General features: G+C 43.2%; 1 protein-coding gene across 1 annotated transcript in view; it reads left to right on the forward strand.

Moving 5' to 3' along the window:
* Positions 1 to 15,298: 15,298 nt before the first annotated feature.
* The window catches only part of PAPOLG (poly(A) polymerase gamma), a 43,621-nt gene continuing 33,719 nt past the window's right edge, over positions 15,299 to 25,200 (forward strand). The window contains exons 1-3 of the mRNA XM_012477247.2: positions 15,299 to 15,537; positions 19,145 to 19,306; positions 20,755 to 20,821. Coding sequence (XP_012332670.1) covers positions 15,521 to 15,537; positions 19,145 to 19,306; positions 20,755 to 20,821 — 246 coding nt within the window. The 5' untranslated portion in view covers positions 15,299 to 15,520. The remainder of the gene's footprint in view (positions 15,538 to 19,144; positions 19,307 to 20,754; positions 20,822 to 25,200) is intronic.

Consider the following 25,200-nt stretch of genomic DNA (forward strand, 5'->3'; position numbering starts at 1 on the left):
TAACCAGGCATGGTGGCACGTGCCTATAGTCCCTGCTACTTAGGAGCCTGAGGCAGGAGACTCGCTTGAACCTGGGAGGTAGAGGTTGCACTGAGCCGAGATCGCACCACTGCACTCCAGCCTGGGTGACAGAGTGGGACTCCATCTCAAAAAAAAAAAAAATCATGAAGGCAAGAAGTATTATGATCAGGTTTGCACTTCAGAAGTCATCACTCTGTGAAAGCAAAGCTATCCTTATACCTTACTGCCAGGAACAAGGCATAGTCAGTTGCAATTAGTGTATAAAATCTCCGTTACAATGTATTAGACCTGAGGGGGATTTCTCTGATAGGAGGTCTGACAGAGAATCATCCAGGCTAGGTTTGTTTCTGTATACAACAGGAAGCATACACTGAAGAAAACCTGCAACGGAATGGAGTTTGTTTTCCTCAGTTAGGAAAACAGGATGAGGAGTTGGAGTAGTAACAAATGAATTTACTTCAAATTCCTTGTTTTTGTTTTGTTTTTTGTTTTTTGTTTTTGAGGTGGAGTTTCACTGTTATTGCTCAGGCTGGAATGCAATGGTGCAATGTCGCTCACTGCAACCTCCACCCCTCAGATTCAAACAATTCTCCTGCCTCCTGAGTAACTGAGATTACAGCATGTGCCACCACGCCCAGCTAATTTTGTATTTTTGTAGAGACGGGGGTTTCTCCATGTGGGTCAGGCTGGTCTTGAACTCCTGACCTCAGGTGATCTGTCCACCTCAGCCTCCCAAAGTGCTGGGATTACAGGCATGAACCACTGCACCTGGCCTACTTCAAATTCTTAATTAACTTTCCCCATTCCAATAGACTTAGGTTAATTTGATTCCCTGGCTGAGAAATGGGCATAGCAACATCCTTTGTAAAATGTTTAGGAAATGTCTGGTTTCTTAAAAATGCAAGGAATAATCCAGTCCAGGTGGCACTGGCCTGTTATCCCACCTATCCTGGAGGCTAAAAAAGGAGGATCATTTGAAGCCAGGAATTCGAGGCTGCAGTGAGCTATGATCATGCCTGTGAATAGCTACTGCACTTCACCTGGTCACATAGTGAGACCCTGTCTCCAAATAACGTAAATATAGGCTGGGAACATGGCTCAAACCTGTAATCCCAGCACTTTGGGAGGCCAAGGCAGATGGATCACTTGAGGTCAGGAGTTCAAGACCAGCCTGGTCAACATGGGTGAAACCCTGTCTCTACTAAAAATACAAAAATTAGCCAGACATGGTGGTGCACACCTGTAATCCCAGCTACTCAGGAGGCTGAGGCAGGAGAATCACTTGAACCTGGAAGGCGAAGGTTGCAATGAGTCCAGATCACACCACTGCACTCCAGCCTGGGCAACAGAGTGAGACTTCGTCTCAAAAGGAAAAAGAAAAGTCCTACAACAGTGCTTAGGTATTTTCACAATAGGCTTTCCTGGAATCCAGAGCGACAGCAGTAATTCCTGGTAGGACTGTCTCTTCCTGCACTACAACCTACATTGGACATAGAAACTGTACACCTGATTGATTCAGGAAATCAAAGTAATAAAACTGCCCGCGACAATGTAGCCAAGTGATTAGAAGAAGTCTGGTTGAAAAGTTAAACACCCTTTTTATTCATTAATCTCCAACTGTTGAAGACAAACAAAAAGCAAAATTAACATGATTGTAAACTAAGCACTTGTGTCCTGTGGTTAGTGTTTTGGCCTGCTGAGAGAGAATGAGTTGATCAAAGCAAGTGAGTCTGCTAAGAACTGTGGGACCAGTGCTGCTTCGGGGAGCGCACAGCTAGGATCCATTAACTGGCGAGTTTCAGGAACAGGTGAATACCGTAATTAATCTTGGCTTCAATTTGGAGGGAAGCAGAAAACCTGCCTCCCTGCCCACTGCGTTTATACATTAATCCCCTGAGTTCTGCAGGAAAGTTTTCACATTGGAATAAAGACTTTTTCTGCCCTTCCTAATGTGTGAAGGACAAACGTTTGGGAAGGATGGCTGAGTTCCTTAACTTCAGTAGTTAAGATGCCTCCTAGGAAAGCTGTTGATTGCTACCTTGCTTGGTTTAACGCATCTAAGCTCACGGAGCAAAGGCTCTTCCAATGACACTAGCAGGTTTTTTAATGCAAGAAAACAGGGAGCCTCACCTTATAAATGTAAATCATGAAAATCCAGAGACTTGGAAGTTTTTGTAAGGGCCAACTCATCTAATCCATGGGCTCTTGAATTGCTTAAAGCATGTCCAGGACTTTATTGTTCTATGTACAGAAAAATGAATAGATACCTGATTTTGCACCACACTAAGAAGAAAAAAGCCTACAAGTTGTACAACTATCTGCATCAGCCATGGAAATTTCATATTAGAAACACAGGAATTTCTGCTAAAATTATGTGCTGAATGAACTGGGTAGCAAAATAAAAACCAAACCACACAAGGCAATCTTTCCTCTGAGACAACAAATGGTGAGTGTAAACCAGAGATGCTACAGGGTGCCCTGTGACGTCCATAACATGAGTGGTAGAGGCCTGTCAGATCCCAGGGTCTGAGTCCAGCCCATGCTGAAGTCCAAGGGGAGTGGGTGAATGAGCAGAAAGAACATGGCGGGGCTGGGGGAGCCGCAGGCAGGTGAAAGATGATTTTATTCAGCAGTAGCTCTCATCAACAGCTTTCTCACACTGTCTCCCTCACACTGTACCCCCAGTCTCAGCTGCTTGAGCCGACAGCTCCCACACAAAGCTGTGTAGCCAGCTCTCCTTTGCCTTCAGGGTCAGCAGCTTAACTTGTTCTCTCTCTGGGCAAGAGCAAGCCGAGCTATGTCCTGTCTCCCTCCTATCCGTCTACAAGACAGACAGCTTTGGCTCTCTCACTCGCGCTCTCTCTCTTTCTCTCTTTCTCTGGGCCATGTCAAGCCATGTAGAGCCAAACCGAGCCCCAAGAGCCCCTGTACAGCGTTAGCAGAGCAATTACACCTTTTACAGACAATAGTGGCTCAGAGACAAGTGTGAGAATTACACAAACAGGTCATATAACAAGTGGAGGTGTGCACCTGCGCACCAGACTCACTGGGTTATGCAAGGCCTATTCTTGACCAAAGCACATCCATACACCTTAAACTCCACCCCCTAGGCCCAGCACACAGGCTTGACACGTATAAGCTTTGGGCATACAGGCCCAATATATACACAGGCTTGACACATAAGAATATCACACAGGCCTTATACAGAGGCTATGGGCACACAGGCCTCTTACATACATAAGCTTCTGCGCACACAGGCCTGTTAATTACAAACATAAGCTTTGATGAACTGCCCAGCTAGCATCCCAGATTACCACAGGTGTTACCCTCTTGCAGATTATCATTCACACTGCCCTGAGTTTAGCTCATTAGCTACTCTGTCTACACCTGGTTTCAAACCATATGACGTTAGTACTAGGCTGGACTGAACCAGCAATCCAGGCAGCATTAGTGTCCCGGCTAGACCTAGCTGTGTACTATGCCCTATTAGGAATGGCAGGACACCCTTCCTAATGGTGAAGGCTCAGGGTCTAGGGGTGTCTCAGGCCCCATGGCCTTATCTTGCATAAGGACTATAGGTCTAAGGCTTCTTGTAACTCTGCTGTAAGGGACTTGTACTCAGCATACTCTGCTGTTCTAAGTAGGCATCCCACTTCACTAAAGTGATGTCTGTGTTGTCCCAGTCTGGGGGAATCATTACCTATGAACACACCCATCCCACTACCACGTAAGTCGTTTGCACGATGACCGTAACTCATCCAGCCATGTTCTTATGAGCCTGAAGAGCAGCCTATGCAGTCACTAACTGCTTCTTTATTAATGAACACCGGAGCTCAGCTCGCTTCCACGGTTGAGACTAACAGCCTATTGGTGCTTCCAAGCACTCCATGCATCGCTATAGGCCCTAGCCAAAACTATCTGTGGTTATGTGTACATCTACTCTAAATGGGCACTCTTGACTTACTACCCAAAAAAGCTGTCTCAGCCTCATTATCCCAATATCAGGCAAGAGGGGTGCTACTGCTTCTAAACCTGCAAGAAAATCAGAGGTTGGCAGAACATTATTAATATATTCATGACACATGGCGGAGCTCTACATGTAGCCCTGCGGCAACACTATAAAAGTGCATTGTTGCCCTCTCATGAAGGCAAACTGCTCCTGGCTCTCGGTGGACTGTCCTAGTTCCATTGTCAAATGGTCCATTAAGTTCGTGACAGATGGCACAGCAGCCAAGCTGTGCAAAATATCCACCCCCAGAATATCTTCAGGTATGGGACAGCGTATATAAGCAGAGAGCCCAGCGGCTGATGCCAAGATGTAGAGACACACGTTTCACTTTCACTGACCAGTCTTCATAGCCATCAATAAATGCGGCTCTGCCCAGAAACTAACCTGAGCTCAGGGACCAGTGGATTGCCAAGTCCACATGTGGCTCCAGTTGTCCCATAACCTCTACGCCAGGCATCTTGGCCAGTCTCTTGTCAAACAGAAAAGGCTTTACACTTCCTCCTCACTGCAGTAGGTACTCTCTAAACTGAGACGCTTAGGCGGGACGGGGTGGCACATTCGGGAGAAGCAATGTCCTTCTCCTGAATGATTGGCACTAAATCTGTGTATCGCTGTGGACATTGCTTGCCTAACTCCCACAACTCAGAAGGGGCACAGGCACCATAGAAATGTGCTTCAGCGGGTATGTCTCTGGGCCCACTCTTGGGGTCTAACAGCTGCTCATACCATATTTCCTGGCACACCACTGGGTGAGCCTGACATGGAGGTTCTTCCTCCTCCCTGTGCTGCGTCCCGCAGGGACTGGGCATGCACTTCCCACAGCACAGCCACAAGCACCCATCTGACTCCGCCGGGAAAGGCATGCTTCTTCTCAGTGCTGTGTACTTCCAGGTGCTTCAGCGCCTTCTCCACACTTCTCCACGCTCCACGATGCAGTGGACCTGTCCATTGCCTCCCATGTTTCCAGCACTGCTGCCACCAAGTACCACCGCCCATGCTGCAGCCACATAGCCGACCCGGAAGCCCTCAGGGGCCAAGGACCCACTCACCTCATCCCATACTTGTCGCAAATTTTCAGATCCTGGGATCCAGGTCCAACCCATGCTGAAGTCCCAGGGGAGTAGGTGGATGAGCAGAAAGAATATTTAGGGGTCGTAGGCAGGTGAAAGATGATTTTATTCAGCGGCAGCTCTCATCAGCTGCTTTCTCACACTGTCCACCCTGTCTCAGCTGCTTGAGCTGACAGCTTCTACACACAGCTGTGTGGTCGACTCTCCTTTGCCTTCAGGGTCAACAGCTTGTTCTCTCTCTGGTCACAAGCAAGCTGAGCTGTGTCCTGGCTCCCTCCTGTCTGTCTGCAAGACGGACAGGTTTGGCTTTCTCTCTTTCTCGGTTCACCCGCCATGTGAAGCCTTGTTGAGCCAAGCCGAGGCCCAAGGGCTCCCGTACTGTGTTAGCAGGGCATTTATACCTTTTACAGACAACAGTGGCTTAGAGCCAAGTATGAATTTACACAAACAGATTATATAACAAGTAGAGGTGTGCACCTGCACTCCAAACTCACTGAGTCATGTGGGCCGGACATCTGCCCCAGCCTATCCTTGACCAAAGCACACTCATAGACCTTACACTCCACCCCTCTGTCGCAGGGGGCTAAAGGAAAAGTATGCTGACAGTACTTTTAGGAATTGCTACATTTGGGTGTCCTTTCCTCTTCTGACACCCTTAGTGGTGGGCCGAGGTCTCAACAAGGCACAAATTAGCCATCTAAGTATAAAACCTTAAAGGGGAGAGTCCTTTTCCCAGCAATCCTACTCACATTAGAAATATGGCTTCAGCTACCACTCTACCTTCCCCTTCTACTCTGCTCCTCCCTACAATTTTATAACAAATCTGCTACATTTCTGAAATTTCACTACTGCCAGATTTATTCTTGTTTACATTTTAATTGAATTGAATTGAATTTATTTATTTTGAGACGCAGCTTTGCTCTTGTTGCCCAGGCTGGAGTGTAATGGCATGATCTTGGCTAACCACAACCTCCGCCTCCGGGGCTCAAACAATTCTCCTGCCTCAGCCTCCCAAGTAGCTGAGATTACAGGCATCCACCACCACACCTGGCTAATTTTGTATTTTTAGTAGAGACAGGATTTCTCCATGTTGGTCAGGCTGGTCTCGAACTCCCAACCTCAGGTGATCTGCCCACCTCAGCCTCCCAAGGTGCTGGGATTACAGGCATGAGCCACCACACCCAGCTGTTTTATTTTATTTTTGAGACTGAGTTTTACTCTTATTGCCTAAGCTGGAGTACAATGGCACGATCTCAGCTCACTGCAACCTCTGCATCCTGTGTTCAAGCAATTCTCCTGCCTCAGCCTCCCAAGTAGCTAGGATTACAGGCATGCGCCACCATGTCTGGCTAATTTTTTGTATTTTTTTTTTTTTTTTTGAGACAGTCTTGCTCTGTCGCCCAAGCTGTAGTGCAGTGGCACGATCTTGGCTCACTGCAACCTCCACCTCCCGGGTTCAAGTGATTCTCCTGCCTCAGCCTCCCAAGTAGCTGAGACTACAGGTGTGTGCTACCACACCCAGCTAATCTTTTGAATTTTTAGTAGAGATGGGGTTGCACCACATTAGCCAGGATGGTCTCGATCTCCTGACGTCATGATCTGACTGCCTTGGCCTCCCTAAGTGCTGGGATTACAGGCGTGAGCCATCGCATCTGACCAATTTTTAAAATTTTTAGTAGAGATAAGGTTTCTCCATGTTGGTGAGGCTGGTTTCAAACTCCTGACCTCAGGTGATCTGCCCGCCTCAGCCTACCAAAGTACTGGGATTACAGGCGTTAGTCACTGCGCCCAGCCTATTCTTTTTTATTTTATCTGGATCTGATGTCCTACCATTAAAATTTTGATTGGGAGGCCAGATGCACTTTGGGAGGCTGAGGCAGGTGGATCACTTGAGCCCAGGAGTTAGAGACTAGCATTGGCAACATAGGGAAACCCTGTCTCTATAAAAACTGGAAAAAAAAATAAATTAGCCTGGCATGGTTGCAGACTAGAGGTCCCAGCTACCTTTGGAGGCTGAGGTGAGAGGATTACTTGAGCCATGGAGGCCAAGATTACAGTGAGCCATAATCACACCACACTCCACTCCAGGAAAACCTTGTCTCAAAAAAAAAAATTGGTTGGGGATCCACATCAATTTTCGATGATATCCAACTCAGCTCCTATTTGTTCAAAATCAATCAAGTAAGACCAGACATGAATCCACTTGGAGCCCATTCAACAATATATATTTTTAATTTTATTTGGGTTGTTCAAAGTGAGTAGGGATTCCCTTCATGATTGCCACCTGTTGTGCAACAAGGCTTGGGATGAATTTCACATGGTCATTCAGCTTGGGTTAAGGAACAGGCTTAAACAGAGAAACGTACAAGCCAAGGGTCAACAAGAGATGACACAGTGGCATACTCTCCCATCATCCCAGAGGGATGCTAAGGCTATCTGCCATATGTGTTCCAATGGAAGGACGTGTGCCCCCTGAGATGACACTCTCTTAAAATGTGTCAGAATGTGGACCCAGAGACTATTTAGAGCCAAGATGGCTGAGTTTAGGTGCCAGCTGTTTAGGAGTTGTCTGGGAAGCCAGCTATCCAGCAGAAAGCTATCCTGGGAGAAGCTAAGTGCAGGCTCCCTCCTGTTGATAGAAGGGGAGACATTAAACACACCTGCCACAACGTGCAGGCAGCCCTAGCTCCAGCTTCCAGAATTGTTTATGGATGATCCTAATCTCAGGTAGGATCACCACACTTTTCTAATCATTCTTTAAAAAGTACTCACAGCCCTCCATATTGACCTGCTAACAACCAGTGCAAACAATACTATGCTACAATAATCTGCCAGAAAAAAAGAAATTCTCCAAGTCAATGAAGGAATCCAGAGATGAAAAAGTTTCAATGGAGTAATGGTACAACGTTCAGACACATCAGAATATTTATTAAGTTAGGGAGGGAGAAGGCAAGGTAGACTATTATACATAGTCTATCAATTGGGGCAAAAGATGGACAAATGATGAGATAAAGACAGATATAAGAGAGAAAATAATAGTTGAAATGAATTCATTCAACAAATATTTATTGAGCACCTGTGCTAAGTCTTGAACTATTCATTTCATTCAACAAATATTTATCGAGCACCTGTGCTAAGTCTTGACCCATTATACAAGACTGATGGTCCACGTCCTACAGACAAGTAAACAACCCAGTAAATCTTTTAAAAGTTAAGGTAATAATTTTTAAAGATTTTTCCCCTGAATTACTTGTACTCACATTTTAACATTCTTTCAAGTTGCAGTTCTCTTTACCTGAATGGACTTTTAAAAAATACAAGAGCCAATGAATGGAATAGAAACAATAATAATTTTTATAGCAGAACAAAAAAAGAGTGTATCTAATCTTTAAAAAAAATACTCAGAAAAAAAGAATGTTTAGATTGTTCTATGTACATTTTTAGGAAAAAGGCCTAACTTGGGGAATTTTTAAACTCGAAAAATAAGAATTTCACCAGGCACAGTGGCTAATGCCTATAACCGTAGCATTTCAGGAGGCTGAGATGGGAGAATCACTTGAGGCCAGGAGTTCAAAACCAGCCTGGGCAACATGGCAAGACTGGTTCCTACTAAAAATTTTAAAAAATCAAACAGGCATAGTGATGTACGCCTATAGTCTTAGCTACTCTGGAGGCTGAGGCAAGAGAATCTGAGGCAAGAGGATCACTGGAGCCCAAGTGGTTAAGGCTGCAGTGAGCCATCATGATGCTGCACTCCAGCCTGGCCTGCAGAGCAAGACCCTGTCTCTAAAAAATAAGAATCTTTACAATGTCTAAGATACAACAGCTAATAATAAAACATCTATCAAGTTCTGAAGGAAATGTTATCATGCAGTAGAAGGGCATTTTCAAATAAGCCAGAAGAAAATGTATCCCCTTTCTGAATAAGCTGACATTCTAGAGCAGGAAATGCTCAAAAGAAAAAAATTCAAGAATAGGGAAATCGTCGCTGGAAGAGACTGGCGATGAGCAATGAAAACAGTTCATCTGTAGAGATGAGTGTTGATAGTTAGTTACATATACATGCATGCACATTTATATATATATAGAAAACATATATATATGAAAATGGACAAAAGCTATGAATAGGCAATACACAAAATAAGAAGTATAAATGGCAGGTAAAATATGAAAGATATTCACCACTGGTAAATTACAAAAGATGCTCACCTTCACCACTGATGAGGGATCTGCAAGTTAAAATCACAAAGAAACAGCACTTTCCAACGTATCCGATTAATTTTGAAATTTTAAAAAAAATATTAACAGAAGCAACAGCTTGACAGAGGCATTTATTGGCCAAAGCTGGGGCAATTTTAGCATCAAAAGAACAACGCCTGCAACAAATTGAAACACACTCACCATATAAAAATCCGTAAGACAGGCGGGGCGCAGTGACTCACACCTGTAATCCCGTGCTTTGGGAGGCAGAGGTGGGCAGATCACTTGAGGTCAGGAGTTTGAGACCAGCCTGGCCAACATAGTAAAACTCTATTTCTACTAAAAATATAAAAATTAGGCTGGCTCAGTGGCTCATACCTGTAAGCCCAGCACTGGAAGCCAAGGTGGCCAGATCACGAGGTCAGGAGATAGAGACCATCCTGGCTAACACAGTGAAACCTTGTCTCTACTGAAAATACAAAAAATTAGCTGGGCATGGTGGCGTGTGCCTGTAGTCCCAGCTACTCAGGAGGCTGAGGCAGGAGAATCACTTGAACCTGGGAAGCAGAGGTTGTACTGAGCCGAGATCACACAACTGCACTCCAGATTGGGCAACACAGAGAGACTCTGTCTTAAATAAATAAATAAATAAATAAGCAAGCAAGCAAGCAAGCAAGCCAGGCATGGTGGTACATGCCTGTAATCTCAGCTACTCAGGAGGCTGAGGTGGGAGGATCGCTTCAATATGGGAGGAGGAGATTGTAGTGAGCTGAGATTGCCCCACTGCACTCCAGCCTGGGCAAAAGAGCTAGACTTCATCTCAAATAAATAAATAAATAAATATTCCTGCATCTATAGGATTCTTAAAAAAGAGAGAGAAGCAAGCAAATAACAACTCTAAGGTGGCCATTCCACCAAGTTCTTATTTGAAAGGGGAAAGAATTAGGTTCTTTGCAATAGCCTATTGCAGAGTAAACTAATGTCCCAGTTGATGAGCAAGAGCCCTTTTTTCCTGAAAAAAGCCTAGCTATCAATGTAGACAGAACTGGAAAAAAACACAATTTGCAATCCCTAAGGGAAATAATTAATTAGGCCACGAATTATCAACGGATGCTGAAACAATTAGGTGAGAGGTTGGGAGCTGCACATTCACCTGGTGCTAAAGTTATCCCCCTGCAGATTACTAACGAGTTCCAAGATGACTGTCACCACATAGACCCAGTGATCAATCTTAATATCATTAATAATGGGATAAACAGAGCTTCACTTTGTGCCTTCCGGTATAATGCAGTATTTAGCCTAAATCTATCAAGCCTTTAGATCCAACACCCAATAGAAATTACTGAGGTTATTGTTAAATGACACCACAAGGAAACCAGAAAAATCTAGAAGTTGGAACATTCTAAGGAAATACTAGTCTGCTCTTTACAAATCAATGTCACAGGAAAAATAAAATGCAAGGAGAAAGTCTGTTCTAGATAAAAATATACTTCAGGATGTTGATAATGGAAGAGGCTATACATGTGTTGGGGTAGGCAGTACATGAGAAATCTTTGTTTTTTTTTGTTGTTTGTGTTTTGAGATGGAGTTTTGCTCTTGTTGCCCAGGCTGGAGTGCAATGGCACGATTTCGGCTCATCAAAACCTCTGCCTCCTGGGTTCAAGTGATTCTCCTGCCTTGGCCTTCGGAGTAGCTGGGATAACAAGCACCCACCACCATGCCCAGCTAATTTTGTATTTTTAGTAGAGATGGGGTTTTTCCATGTTGGTTAGGCTGGTCTTGAACTCCCAACCTCAGGTGATCCGTCTGCCTCAGCCTCCCAAAGTGCTGGGATTACAGGCGTGAGCCACCATGCCCAGCCAAAATCTTTGTATTTTTTTGTAAATTTTGCTATGAACCTAAAACTGCTCTTTAAAAATAAAGACTTTTTTTTTTTTTTTTTTTTTTTTTTAAATAGAGTCTTGCTCTGTCACCCAGGCTGGAGTGTAGTGGTGCAGTCTTGTCTCACTGCAACCTCCACCTCCCGGGTTCAAACAAATCTCCTGCCTCAGCCTCCCAAGCAGCTGAGATTACAGGTAACCGCCACCACTCCCAGCTAATTAAAAAATAAAATATTTTAATGAAAAAAATAAAAGCCATTTCAGAGACCCAACAACCAAGTGCAATCATACCTCCTGATTGGATCACACTGTAAACAAACTTGGTGCAAAAGATATTTGGGCAACAAGTGAAAAAACTTCAGTGTGTTAATGTTATGGTTGTATAGGAAAGTGTTTTCATTCGATATGCATATCAAAAAATTTAAGAGTGAAATTATACGTGTTTATGTGAAGTCTTTTGACTTCAACAAAAAATACGTGAAACGTGACAAAATGATAAAAAAAAAATTCTACGTGACAGGTATATGGTGTTTATTATACTATTCTCTCTACTTTTTCTGTACATTTACAGTTTTCATAAGCACAAAATTTTTTTTTAAATAGAGATGGGGTCTCACTGTTGCCCAGGCTGGTCTTAACTCCTGGGCTTAAGGGATCCACCCACCTCAGCCTCCTAAAGTACTGGGATTACAAGTGTAAGCCACCACACCTAGCCAAATTAAAAAGTGGATTTTGTTTGTTTTTGTTTTTTGAGACAGAGTCTCCCTCTGTCACCCAGACTGGAGTGTAGTGACTCACTGCAACCTCCACGTCCCGGGTTCAAGCAATTCTTGTGCCTCAGCCTCTTGAGTGGCTGGGATTACAAATGTGCACCACCACAACCAGTTAATTTTTGTATCTTTAGTAGAGACAAGGTTTCACCCTGTTGGCCAGGCTGGTCTGGAACTCCTGGCCTCAAGTGATCCACGCACCTCAATGATCATGGCTCATTGTAACCTCCATGTCCCCCGGGTTCAAACAGTTCTCCTGGGAAATAAAACTGGAGTAAGAGAAGGAAAAGAGGGACAGACATCCACTCTTTTTTTATGAGTGTGGGTTAGTTTTGTAATTTGAAAAATTTTAACTTAACAAATAGAGTTACAATGTACACTGCCAATAAGAAAAATGTCCTTATGGAAATTGGGGTTGGCCGGGCACGGTGGCTCATGCCTGTAATCCCAGTACTCTGGGAGGCCGAAGTGGGTAGATCACCTGAGGTCAGGAGTTTGAAACCAGCCTGACCAACAAGGTGAAACTCGTCTCTACTAAAAATACAAAAATTAGCTGGGCGTGGTGGCACACACCTGTAGTCCCAGCTACATGGGAGACTGAGACAGGAGAATTGCTTGAACCCAGGAAGTGAAGGTTGCAGTGAGCCGAGATCTTGCCACTGCACTCCAGCCTGGGCAATGGAGCAAGACTCCATCTCAGGAAAAAAAAAAAAGAAATTGGAGTTGGGGAAAATAAAGTATCCTTATTGAGATGGGGGTTGGGGACTGTCATTAAATGCCAGATAGATTAACAAACACAGGAAAATGGGAAGAAAAGCAATTAATGAAAACATTACTTGGCTGGGCGTGGTGACTCACACCTGTAATGCCAGCACGTTGGGAGGCCAAGGCAGGCTGATCACCTGATGTCAGGAGTTGGAGACCAGCCTGGCCCACGTGGTGAAACCCCGTCTCTACTAAAGATACAAAAAATTAGCCGGGCGTGGCAGTATGCACCTGTAGTCCCAGCTACTTGGGAGGCTGAGGCAGGAGAATCCCTTGAACCTGAGAGACAGAGGTTGTAGTGAACCAAGATCGTACCACTGCACTCCAGCCTGGGGGACAAGAGCAAGACCCCGTCTCCAAAAAAACTAAAACTAAAACCTAACAAATTACAAATTACATAAAGGGGAATAAAACCATATTGTTCTGATACTGACTTTGATAATTAGATACAGGTTCATAGCTATTTTTGAAACACTTTAAGATTTCACTGAACTGGTAAAATAGCAGCGTTTACCTTTCTTCCAAATTACTGCAGCAGATAATAGCAAACAAAGCATTCTATACAGATAAAATAAAAGAAAGAAAGGAAGGAAGGAAAATAAATATTTTAAAAATAAATATAAATAGAGGAAAAAAGGCCAGGAACATTAGCTCGCACCTGTTATCCTAGAACTTTGGGACGCCAAGGCAGGCAGATCACCTGAGGTCAGGAGTTTGAGACCAGCCTGGCCAACATGGTGAAACCTCATTTCTACTAAAAATACAAAAATTAGCCAGGCATGGTGATACGTGCCTGTAATCCCAGCTACTCAGGAAGCTGAGGCAGGAGAATGCTTGAACCTGAAAGGTGGAGGTTGCACTTCAGTCCAGGGGCTGAATGGGGGAGGGGGCGGGGACAAGAGCGAATCTCCGTCTCCAAAAATAAAAAAAATAAAAAAATACAGTGTTATTTCCTGCATGTCTGAAATTTTGGACTGAGATTTATATTGTCTATATATACTCTTCTTATGTGATTCTCTTACAACCCTAAGTTCATTGTTCTGAAGTGACAAAACTAGAAAGTAGCAAAGCTAGAACTCAAATTTGGGTCTACCTTCCACTGAAGCCCATGCCAGCTACTGCTCTATGGTGTCTAGAATAGGTTTTGACTTCTCCCCACCACCTGAACTCAATCTCTCCGCTCAAATCTTGCCAATTTAGACAGAATCCTCTATTCTAAGAAGCCACTATCGAGGGCCCCCACGACCAAGTTTAAATGGCCCTCTTTAGGCCTCCCTTAATACTTTGATGCCATCTGTATCACTTATATTTCTATATGATTATTTCCCTCCTAAACTGTGAATGAACTTTATAGAATCAAAGAATACATCTGGTTTTATGCACCATTAAATCACTGGAGCCTAACGCAGGGCTTGACGTAGATTAGGTTTTTTTTGTTTGTTTATTGCTTTTTGTTTTTTTGAGACAGAGTCTTGTTCCATTGCCCAGGCTAGAGTGCAGTGGTCTGCCTCCCAGGTTCAAGCGATTCTCCTGCCTCAGCCTTCCGAGTAGCTGGGACTACAGGCACATGTCACTACACCCAGCTAATTTTTGTATTTTTAGTAGAGACGGGGTTTCACCACATTGGCCAGGATGGTCTCAATCTCTTGACCTCATGATCCATCCTTCTTGGCTTCCCAAAGTGCTGGGATTACAGGCATGAGCCACCGCGCCTGGCCCTGTTGTTGCTTTTTAAGTAGAGATGGGTTTTTGCCATGTTGGCCCGGCTGGTCTTGATAGAACTCCTGGCCTAAAGTGATCCACCAGCCTTGGCCTCCCAAAGTGTTGGGATTACAGGCAAGAGCCAGCACACCTTACCCAAGTTTTCAAAAATATTTTTTTTGTAGAGTCTTTTATTTGGCAGGGGACAAGTTCTCCTTCCGTCACTCTGGCTGAAGTGCAGTGGTGCATTTTAAAATTGGTCATTATTTTCCCATTTTCATCCCCACACTCCCATCGAACCTGATCTCCACTGTTTAAAAGTGTAAGATTTTGTTTCAGTCTGGGATTTATCCTATTGCAAACTGCTAGCTACTATTTTCAACCTCTCTCAGCTAAATGCCCTTGTCACTAATCAAGGGTGGTACTTAGGGGTGAAGTGAACAGTTAAGCCTCCGATTTACAAGCTTGTTTTTCCCTGGGATACTTGTGTTAAAGTCGCACGTACCTGAGTGTGACCTTTCGAGACAAAATCTCAACTGGTGAGTTAATTATCTATAACTATAACTAAATCAAAGATGTAAGATAATGGAAGCGTTGAAATAGTATTTGCTAGGCAAGGGTGTGTGATCTTTTAAAACATGTATGATATATGCTGCCATTCGAGAAGCAAGGAAAACATATTTCCAAATTTCCTTCCAAACTGTATACCGGGATTGACAGTACTGCGGACAAAAGAGGGCACCAAAGGCTCCTTCGAAGCTACGGTACTGGGAGAGCCCTGAGCCTGTGGGCGGGGTCCCGGGACCAAAAGCAGAGGAGGCGTGGCCGAGGGTGGTCCAGACCTCCAGGGGCGGGGCCACGGCGGCGAGAGGCAGGCTGGGAAGCGGCGCCATGTTGGCGTCGGCCGCGCTGTATTGTCATAAATAGAGCCGGTTTTGTGGTGTTTTCACTACTCGGTTGAATGCCTCAGCCATAGTAAGTGGGAAAGTGAGCGAGCAAGCGAGCTACAAGCGACCAGAGGGAACTGAACAGGGGGAGAAGGGAACAGCAAGAACAGGACTCCAGAGCGAAAGACACTCGCTGGAGAGGGAGACGCAGGAAGCGATGAAAGAGATGTCTGCGTAAGTGGTGGGGGGCGGCGGTTGGGGTGAGGCGGGTAGGGGTGAACTGGGGTGGTCAGTCTGTGTCCTCGTTTCCGTTCCCTGCCCCTTTCACCCTGCACGCAGCTCGCCGGGGTGGTCTCCTTCCCGGCTCCCGGCCGGTCCGCAAGGGCACCTCCCCTAAAACCGGCGGCTCACCTGGCCACCCCTGCATGGACTCGGGGACTCCGGGAGTCCCCAGCTGTCCCGCCTCCGAGGACGCCCTCAGACAAGGATGAGGAGGGGAAAAGGTGCCTGTGTCGGTAAGGAGAAATTGTCGGTCACTCGTCTGCCCCCAACACTGTCTGAGCCCGTCTGCTCCTGTCTGCATTGGCGCAAATACCATCCCCCTGCCTCCCCCTCCTCCCTTCCCGACCGGCTATCTCCAGGTCTTCAGGAGTGGAAGACCTATCGCAGCCCTTTGGTTTCTCTTTCATATAAGGCTAAAGTCTTTTCACCGCCGTCCCCACCCTCTCCCTCACCCCCTGCCTCCCCACCTACCCACAACATCCACCGGTCTGTACCTCTTGTTCATACTTTGATAAGTCAGAGACAGTTACCATGCTTGGCAGGATTTTGTTATAGCTTCTTCCATTTTGGTCTATTAGGAAATAATTTAAACATGCAGAAAAATGCAGAGAATAACATAAGCATCATTTGTGGAACCACCACCCATTTCTCCCAAATCGTAATTGTGTACACACACACACACGGTGTGTGTATACATATCTATGTGTTTATTTTAAAGAAATCAAGCATTCCAGAGGCATCTGAAGGACTTTCCTACCTCCTTGTCTGGTCCCATTCATCTCTTGCTCCAAATGTCACCACACTCTTGAATTTGATGTTTATTGTTGCTTCGTGTTTTTTATTTTACTGCTTTTTTTTTTTTTTTTTTTTGCCCTCAAATCATGGGAGCTGCATGTTTTTTAATGCTATTACTACATACACATGTGTTCCTAATAACTGGCATAGTTCTAGTTGTTTTTAAATTTTAACGTAACTGGTATCACACTTGCCATTCTGCAACTTGCTTCTTTAGCACAGCATAGTATCTCTGAGCTTTGTTCATGTTAATATTTCAGTTGTAATTAACATTAATATTGTATTGTATTCTATTGTAGGAATACACCCTAATTTAATCCTTTACCTGTTAGTGACCATTTTAGGTTGTTTCTGAGTTTTTAATGTTACAGTGTGACAGAGAACATTATTTTACACGTCTCTTTGTGTGCTTGTAACTAGAACTTCTCTAGGGTGTTTGCCTATAAATGAAATAGATGGTTTGAATGGAAGGTGGGATTCTGTTGTTTACTCCCTCCCCCTCCCCAGATGAGGGAAGTTTAGAACCCTAGATTTGGAATCTTAGGACCAGTAGGCTAGTTGGCCAACTTTGTCAGTGTACAGGTAAGAAAGTGAGACCCAGCATCATAGTGTCAGAACTGAGGTGTAGTTATGGAGGAGAGAATGGAGTAGTGGAAAGAGGTTTTGAGTTCAGATTCTGGCTTGTCCTCTCTCTTTGAATTTCAGATACTTATCTGTAAAATTGCACTTATTTAATGCCTCTTAGAATTATTGAAATTGAGTGATATTATATAGATATGTAGATAATTACTCTGTCCTATTCATTTGCCATATATATTTACATATATAGAACAGAAACAATACCAAAACACTGCTCTAGCTTTCTCAGAGGTAAAAAGTCAAATCTTTAAAAAGAAATTACAACTTGAAATAACTAATTGAACTTTTGTTTGTTCTACAACAAAATAAATATGGAAGAGAAATTATAATAACCTGTATTTTGGGTTTTTTGTGTGTGTTGTTGTTTGTTTGTTTGTTTGTTTTTTTGAGTCATTTTGGAAGGTATACAGGCTATTTTATCTAACATTTGATTCTTTCTCTCTCTCTACTTAATGAGATCTTTAGCTAAAGAGCATGTCTTACTCTGTGTACTTAGTAGTGATAAGCCAGTGTTTTAACCAGTTAAAATCCAAAAACAAACGATCTCTATTGTATTTTGTTTGTTTTTTATTTGAGACTGAGTTTCCCTCTTGTTGCCTAGGCTGGAGTGCAGTGGTGCGATCTCAGCTCACTGCAACCTCCGCCTCCTGGGTTCAAGCCATTCTCCTGCCTCAGCATCCCGAGTAGTTGGGATTACAGACATGTGCCACCACAGTTAATTTTGTATTTTTTCTAGTAGAGACAGGGTTTCACCATGTTGGTCAGGCTGGTCTTGAACTCCTGACCTCAGGTGATCCACCTGCCTCGGCCACCCAAAGTGCTGGGATTACAGGTGTGAGCCATGGCGCCCAGCCTGTATGTTATTTTTTACAGGGCTAATTTATTCAATCTAAAAAATTGTTTCTGATTTTGAGATTACATTCTTATTTTTGGTGTTAATGGCTCTTTATGAAAGCATGGTGAAGATAAATGGTAGTGTTGGTTGTTTAGTGTGTATGTTTTTACTTTCATAGCAAAATTAGAAGTTTTGCCAACCACTGTTGGTTCCAAAATTTATTTTGAAATTAGTTAGTTTGTGTAAACTCAAAATCTCAGAACTTCAACTGGCTGAGCACAGTGGCCCATGCCTGTAATCCCAGTACTGTGGAAGGCTGAGACAGGCAGATCACCTGAGGTCAGGAGTTCGAGACCAGCGTGGCCAACATGGCAAAACTCTGTCTCTACTAAAAATACAAAAATGAGCCGGATGTGGTGGCACGCGCCTGTAATCCCAGCTACTTGGGAGGCTGAGGCAGGAGAATTGCTTGAACCTGGGAGGTCGAGGTTGCAGTGAGCCAAGAAACAGAGAGAGACTCCATCTCAAAAAAAAAAAAAAACAAAATCTCAGAACTTCTGTTGTACTTTATTCAAAACTGTAGTTTCCTGATGGCTAAGATCTTTGGAGGGTGGCTCATACCTTCCGAAATATTGCTATTAGTGTAAAGAATTTTATTTCAACGTGAAAATGGCATGGGTACCAGTCTAAAATGAAGAGAACAATTAACTATAGTCACAAAATACTAGGACTGGAAACTCTGATTCGAGGAGAGGATGTTAATGTAGGTTTCCCAAGGACAAATCTAATTATGATTTCTTTGTAAGAGCCAGATTATTTCACAAGGACCGCCTAATGGAATGTTTCTTTCCTGGGGGTAAAAACCCATTGTTTTTACTAAGAGCTTTCTTTCAAGTGGTTGACTGCTGTTCAGAGATTCTAGATCTGGATGGTACTTAAGTCTGCAGGGTAGTGGAGGTGGCCCTGGCACAGATCCCAATGAGACTCTAGGTTTGAGCCTGAGTGGTATTGGTACAGTTGTCCTGAGGACAACACATGCTGCGTTTGGCTTGAAAAGACATCCTAACCATGAAAGCTGCAGGCAGTATGAATAGCCCCTTTGTAAACATTAAACATAAAATACCCATTTTTCCTTAAAAAAAAAAAAAAAAGTCTACCCCTACTGTTAGTACTAGGTAAACTTTTAAGGTAGCTAAATTAACATGAGTAGATTGAGAGATTCAACGTATCAGTATGGTATATACTTTAAATTTTTTTCTGCTGTTTCATTTTTCTTGTTTTCTTGAACAGAAACACCGTGCTGGACAGCCAGCGTCAACAAAAGCATTATGGAATTACCTCTCCGATTAGTTTGGCATGTCCTAAAGAAATTGATCATATTTACACACAGAAATTAATTGATGCCATGAAACCATTTGGAGTGTTTGAAGATGAGGAAGAATTGAACCACAGGTATGTCACTGAAAACTATAAAATATTTGAATGTGCATTATTTAATCATGAATTCTACGAACATATTGAGTACCTACTAGTCTCTACATACAGGTGCAGAAATGACAAAAAGAAAAATCTTGGCGCTCTTGGAGCTTACATTTTAGATAGGGGTTAGAGGAAGAGATTTGTCATTATTAATATTATCAGTATTATACTTATGTGTAATACACATAAGTGCTACTGAGAAAAATAAACCTGAGTGGGTAGAAGTTTCAGGGAAGGAAGGCCTCATTGAGAAAATCACATTTAAGGGAAAATTTAAAGATGAAGGAGGGAGCCATGTGTCTATTTGAGGGAAAAGTGGTCTAGGCAGAACTCTTGAAGTGGGAGTGTACCTGGTGTATTTGAAGAGTACCTAGCATGATACCTGATGTCTGAAGCAGTGAGGAAGCAGGAAAATAATAGGCTTAAAGAAACTGAGGTGGAAAAGAGCTTGGAGGGCAAGAGCTCTTAGGACCTTGTAAGGTGTTGTCAAGGTTTGGTTTATTCTGAGTGAAATGAGAAGCTATTAGGGTTTTGAGAAGATTGGCATGATTGGACTTAAGTTTTAACAGTCACTCTGGCTGCTGTATTGAGAGTCATCTTAAGAGAAGTGTAAGGGCAGAGCAGAGAAACCAGTTAGTAAGCCATTGTAATAGCCCCAGGAGGAAATAATGGTGGCTAGAACCTGGAGGGTGGTCGTAGAGATAATAAGTAGAATTCTAGAAATATTTTAAAGGTAGGGTTCTTAGAGTTTAATCACTGGAATGTGTGTGTGAGAGAGAGGGGTCAAGGATGATGGCCAAGGTTTTTGGTCTTGGCACCTTGAAGGATAGAGTTTCATTATTTGTGGAAGACTGAGGAAAAAGTAAGTTTGGACAGATCAGAAGTTCAGTTTTGTATGTTATCTTTGAGATGTCTAAACCCCACTTTTCTCTTCTAAATGTGGATTCATTTATGCTATTGGTTATAAGTTTGTTTAGTAATACCAAAACTGCTTTAATACTATTAGACAGAAATTAGACAGTAATTAATTCACCTTTTTTAACTATCCCAAGACCTATTACTAGCAATGAGACAATTCTGGTTTCTAGTACCAGAATTCCATAGTAAAGCCAAGAAAGTTGACAGTTCACTATGCCTTTACAGACTCATCGAAGGCAATTTTATTGTTTTTATTAAGCTTTTTGAATTTTGACAATTAGATCAAAAACTAAAATACTGCAATCATATTTATCATCTCTTTAGCACTCTTAAGGATCTAAGAATGCCAAAGAGATGTGTCCTGTGTCAATAGATGTGATAGCATTATCACTTGTATATTATGGTTTTACCCTAGCATCAACACAAAGGGTACTGCTTATATGGGTTTTTAAAAGTACTGTTTGTTCATTCGTTTATTTTAATCTGAAGCATTTTTTTTATAGGCTGGTGGTTCTTGGTAAATTGAACAATTTAGTAAAAGAATGGATTTCTGATGTCAGTGAGAGTAAGGTAAGACTGTAAACTATGTGGAATTCTTATTTTTATTATATCCCCGTCACTTATCCTGGCAGTAAGATGCAGGTGTTGAGAATTATCTGAAATACATCAAAACTTGGCTCTCTGGTATAAGTGGGAATAAATTGGTCTAGACAGTTGAATTTCTAAGTAGTTGAGGATTTACCCAGAAGTAGCCAGTATATAGCTTTGAGTCCACATAATTGTCTTGTTTAACTCATGTATAGTAGGCAAAATTTAAATAGCAGATTTTACTTAAAAGTCACATTTCAGCCGTTTTATGAAGTATTAGACCTGGCAATGCTAGGCCTGCCTTTGTGCACAGCAGGAAGAGGCTTGAATGGGATTGGGCTCCTGTCTTCCATTGCCTCATAACCTCCACCACTTCCTGTTTTCCTTGCGAGGTGATTAATTGAGCAGTTACTATGTTTCTCATTTGAGATTCCCTTATTTGCCTACCCCCTTGGTTCCTAAGACAGGAATTTGCAAACTAATTTATAACTACACAACTTTTTTTTTTCCTCCTGTAGCTTAGCTATTTTTCCCCTGAAATTGATTACATTTTGCTGCTTTGTGTAGTACCGTCCTCCCTTGGTATCCTCTGGGGGATTATTTCTAGGCCCTCTGTGGATGCTCAAGTTCTTTACATAAAATAATATAAGTGAACACAATCTCAGCTCACATACAAAATAATACATATTTGCTTGTTACGTTTTCATATCCTTCTGCACACTTGCAGTAATTTCTAGATTACTTACAATATCTAACACAATGTTAATGCTATGTAAATAGTTGTCACTGTAATTTTATTTTAATTAGCATGTTTAATTTTTGTTTTTTGAGATGGAATCTTGCTCTGTCGCCTAGGCTGGAGTGCGATGGCATAATCTTGGCTCACTGCAACAACCTCCTCCGGGTTCAAGTGATTCTCTTGCCTCAGCCTCCTGAGAAGCTGGAACTACAGGGGTGTACCACCACACCCAGCTAATTTTTGTATTTTTAGTAGAGACGTGGTTTCACCGTGTTGTCCAGGCTGGTCTCAAACTCCTGATCTTAGGTGATCTGCCTGCCTCAGCCTCTCAAAGTGCTGAGTTTACAGGTGTGAGCCACAGTGCCCAGCCTAAATTTTATTTATTTATTTATTTTTTCTGGAGACAGTCTCATTCTGTCCCCAGGCTGGAGTGCAGTGGCACAATCTCGCCTCAGCTTCCCAAAGTGCTGGGATTACAGGGGTGAGTCACCATGCCAGCCATAAATTTTATTTATTTTTTTAATAGATAGGATCTCCCTCTGTCACCCAGGCTGCAGTACAGTGGCACAATTATAGCTCACTGCAGCCTCAAACTCCTGGGCTCAAGCGATCCTCCCCACCTCAGCCTCTCAAAGTGCTGGGATTACAGGCATGAGCCACTGTGCCTTTCCTAAAATTTGCTTTATTTTTTATGTTTTTTCCCCCCACAGTATTTTTTATCTGTGCACGATTGGTTGAATCTGCAGATGTGAAACCTGCAGATATGGAAGGCCAACAATATTTTGAATATAATTGTTTTCGTTTTTGTTTTGAGAGAGTCTTGCCGTGTTGCCCAGTCTGGAGTGCAGTGGTGAGATCCTGACTCATTGCAACCTCCAACTCCCGGGTTCAACCTGCCTCAGCCTCCTGAGTAGCTGGGATTACAGGCACATGCCCGCATGCCTGGCTAATTTTTGTATTTTTAGTAGTGTTGGGGTTTCATCATGTTGGTCAGGCAGGTCTCAAACTCCTGACCTCAGGTGATCCACCTGCCTCAGCCTCCCAAAGTACTGGGATTACGGGTGTGAGCAACCATACCGGCCTTGTTTTTGTTTTTGTTTGAGACAGGGTCTTACTCTGTTGCCCAGGCTCACAGCGACCTCCGCCCCCAGGTTCAAATGATTCTCTTGCCTCAGCCTCCCAAGTAGCTGGGATTACAGGCACCTGCCACCATGCCAGGCTAATTTTTGTATTTTTAGTAGAGACAGGGTTTCACCATCTTGGCCAGGCTAGTCTTGAACTCCTGACATCAAGTGATCCATCCTTTTCGGCCTCCCAAAGTGCTGGGATTACAGGCATGAGCCACTGGACCCAGCCTCACAACTGATATTGTCTGAGAATCACCACTGTGAAGATTATTTTACTAGCTGTACCAGAATGTTTTGGAAAACGAGACTGTCTCCAAAAAATAATAATAATGAAATTTAGGCTGGGCGCAGTGGCTTACACCTGTAATCCTAGCACTTTGAGAGGCTGAGGCAGGCAGATCACCTGAGATCAGAAGTTTGAGACAAGCCCAGCCAACATGGTGAAACAATGTCTCTACTAAAAATACAAAATGAGGGAGGGAATGTTCAACTGGGTGATACCATTTGCCTCATCACTAGGTAGCCCATACTATTTTATTTTAAGGTTTTTGTTTTTCATAGTTTTCTCATCTTTGCCTTAACAGCAGTCAGTTAAAAGGTAACGTCTCACAGTTGTCAGTGTGTCTAGCTGTAAAGTCCCCTTCTGCCCCTTAATCTGCATGGATTTAGAAATTAGGTAAACACCTACAGATTTTTTTTTTTTCTTTTTTGTGGAGATGGCATCTCACTCTGTCACCAGGCTGGAATGCAGCGGCGCAATCTCAGCTCACTGCAACCTCTGCCTCCCAGTCTCCAGCAGTCCTCCCACCTCAGCCTCCTGAGTAGCTGGGACCACAGACCTGCACCACCACACCTAGCTAATTTTTGGTAGAGACGGGGTTTTGCTATGTTGCCTAGGCTGGTCTCAAACACCTGAGCTCAAGCAGTCACCTGCCTTGGCCTCCCAAAGTGTTAGGATTATAGGTGTGAGCCACCATGCCTGGCCTAGAATTCTTTCTTTTACAGCTTTCATTATTTTTTTCTGTACCTATGATAAATATGTAGAATTGGTTCTTCTAAACAGTGGACTCAGAATAAAGTTGAGTCTCTTAAAGACTATAGTCATTGAATTTAGCATGGTCTTTATGCTATTTACTTTTGTTGCCAAAAGGCTGTCTGGCTCATTTCTGAACTTAGCAGGGTTATCAATATTTGAAGTTATTGGATAAGTCAAATTCTGAGCAGGTGAAATGCTAGTCACAAATAATAAAAAAAATTAAGTTAACATCTTCCATTGAGCAGCTGAGGTCATTTTTCTGTGTCAATTATAATTGTCTCTTTCATGTGGGGGCAGGGTCTCACTCTCCCAAGCTGGAGTGCGATGGCATGCATAATCATGGCTCACTACAACCTCAAACTCCTGGGCCCAAGCAATCCTCCTACCCCAGCCTCCCAAATAGCAGAGACTACAGGTACACATCCTGATGCCCTGCTAATTTTTTTCTTTTTTTTTGAGACGGAGTTTCGCTCTTGTTACCCAGGCTGGAGTGCAATGGCGTGATCTCGGCTCACTGCAACCTCCGCCTCCTGGGTTCAGGCAATTCTCCTGCCTCAGCCTCCTGAGCAGCTGCGATTACAGGCACGCACCACCGTGCCCAGCTAATTTTTTTGTATTTATAGTAGAGACGGGTTTCACCATGTTTACCAGGATGGTCTCAATCTCTTGACCTCGTGATCCACCCGCCTCAGCCTCCCAAAGTGCTAGGATTACAGGCGTGAGCCACCACGCCCGGCCCTGTTTGTTTGTTTTTTTAGAGATGGGGTCTTGCCATGTTGCCCAGGCTGGCCTCAAACTCTTGTGCTCAAGTGATACTCCTGCTTTGGCTTCCCAAAGTATTGAGATTACAGGCATGAGCCACCACCATGCCCAACCTATAATTCTTTTTTTTTTTTCTTGGTTTTAAATTAAAAGTGACAAGGTCTCTCTGTGTTGCCCAGGGTGATCTTGAACTCTTGAGTTCAAGTGGATCCTCCAACTTCGGCCTCCCAAAGTGCTAGGATTACAGGCATGAGCCACCACTAGCAGCCTATAATTCTCTTTTTGTATATTTTACTTTGGAAAGTAACTGTAGGATTTGGGTTCAATCAAAGATCATTTGAATCTATACACAATTGGGATATTTAAACTTTAAATAGTATAGAACCCAGATCAAATCATTTTAGTTAAATACTATAGCTGTGGCCAACTATGATTCAGCATATCACTTTCTCATAAATCATGCAAGAATTATACTTCTCAAAGTAAGAAGTTGAACTAAAATATTTTTTTAAGGTCCTGGCTTCTCTGTCCTTTTCATTCATGTTAATTATCATTAAATTTACTGATTGCTGGGCATGGTGGTGCATGCCTGTAGTCCCAGCTACTCAGGTGGCTGAAGCAAGAAGACTGCTTGAGCCCAAGAGTTCAAGGCCAGCCTGGGCAACATTCAAGACTGTATCTCTTAAAAAAATCTGAT

Source organism: Aotus nancymaae, unplaced genomic scaffold (genome assembly GCF_030222135.1).
Source record: "Aotus nancymaae isolate 86718 unplaced genomic scaffold, 86718_ANA_hifiasm-v0.15.2.pri h1tg000057l, whole genome shotgun sequence".
NCBI classification, from domain to species: domain Eukaryota; kingdom Metazoa; phylum Chordata; class Mammalia; order Primates; family Aotidae; genus Aotus; species Aotus nancymaae.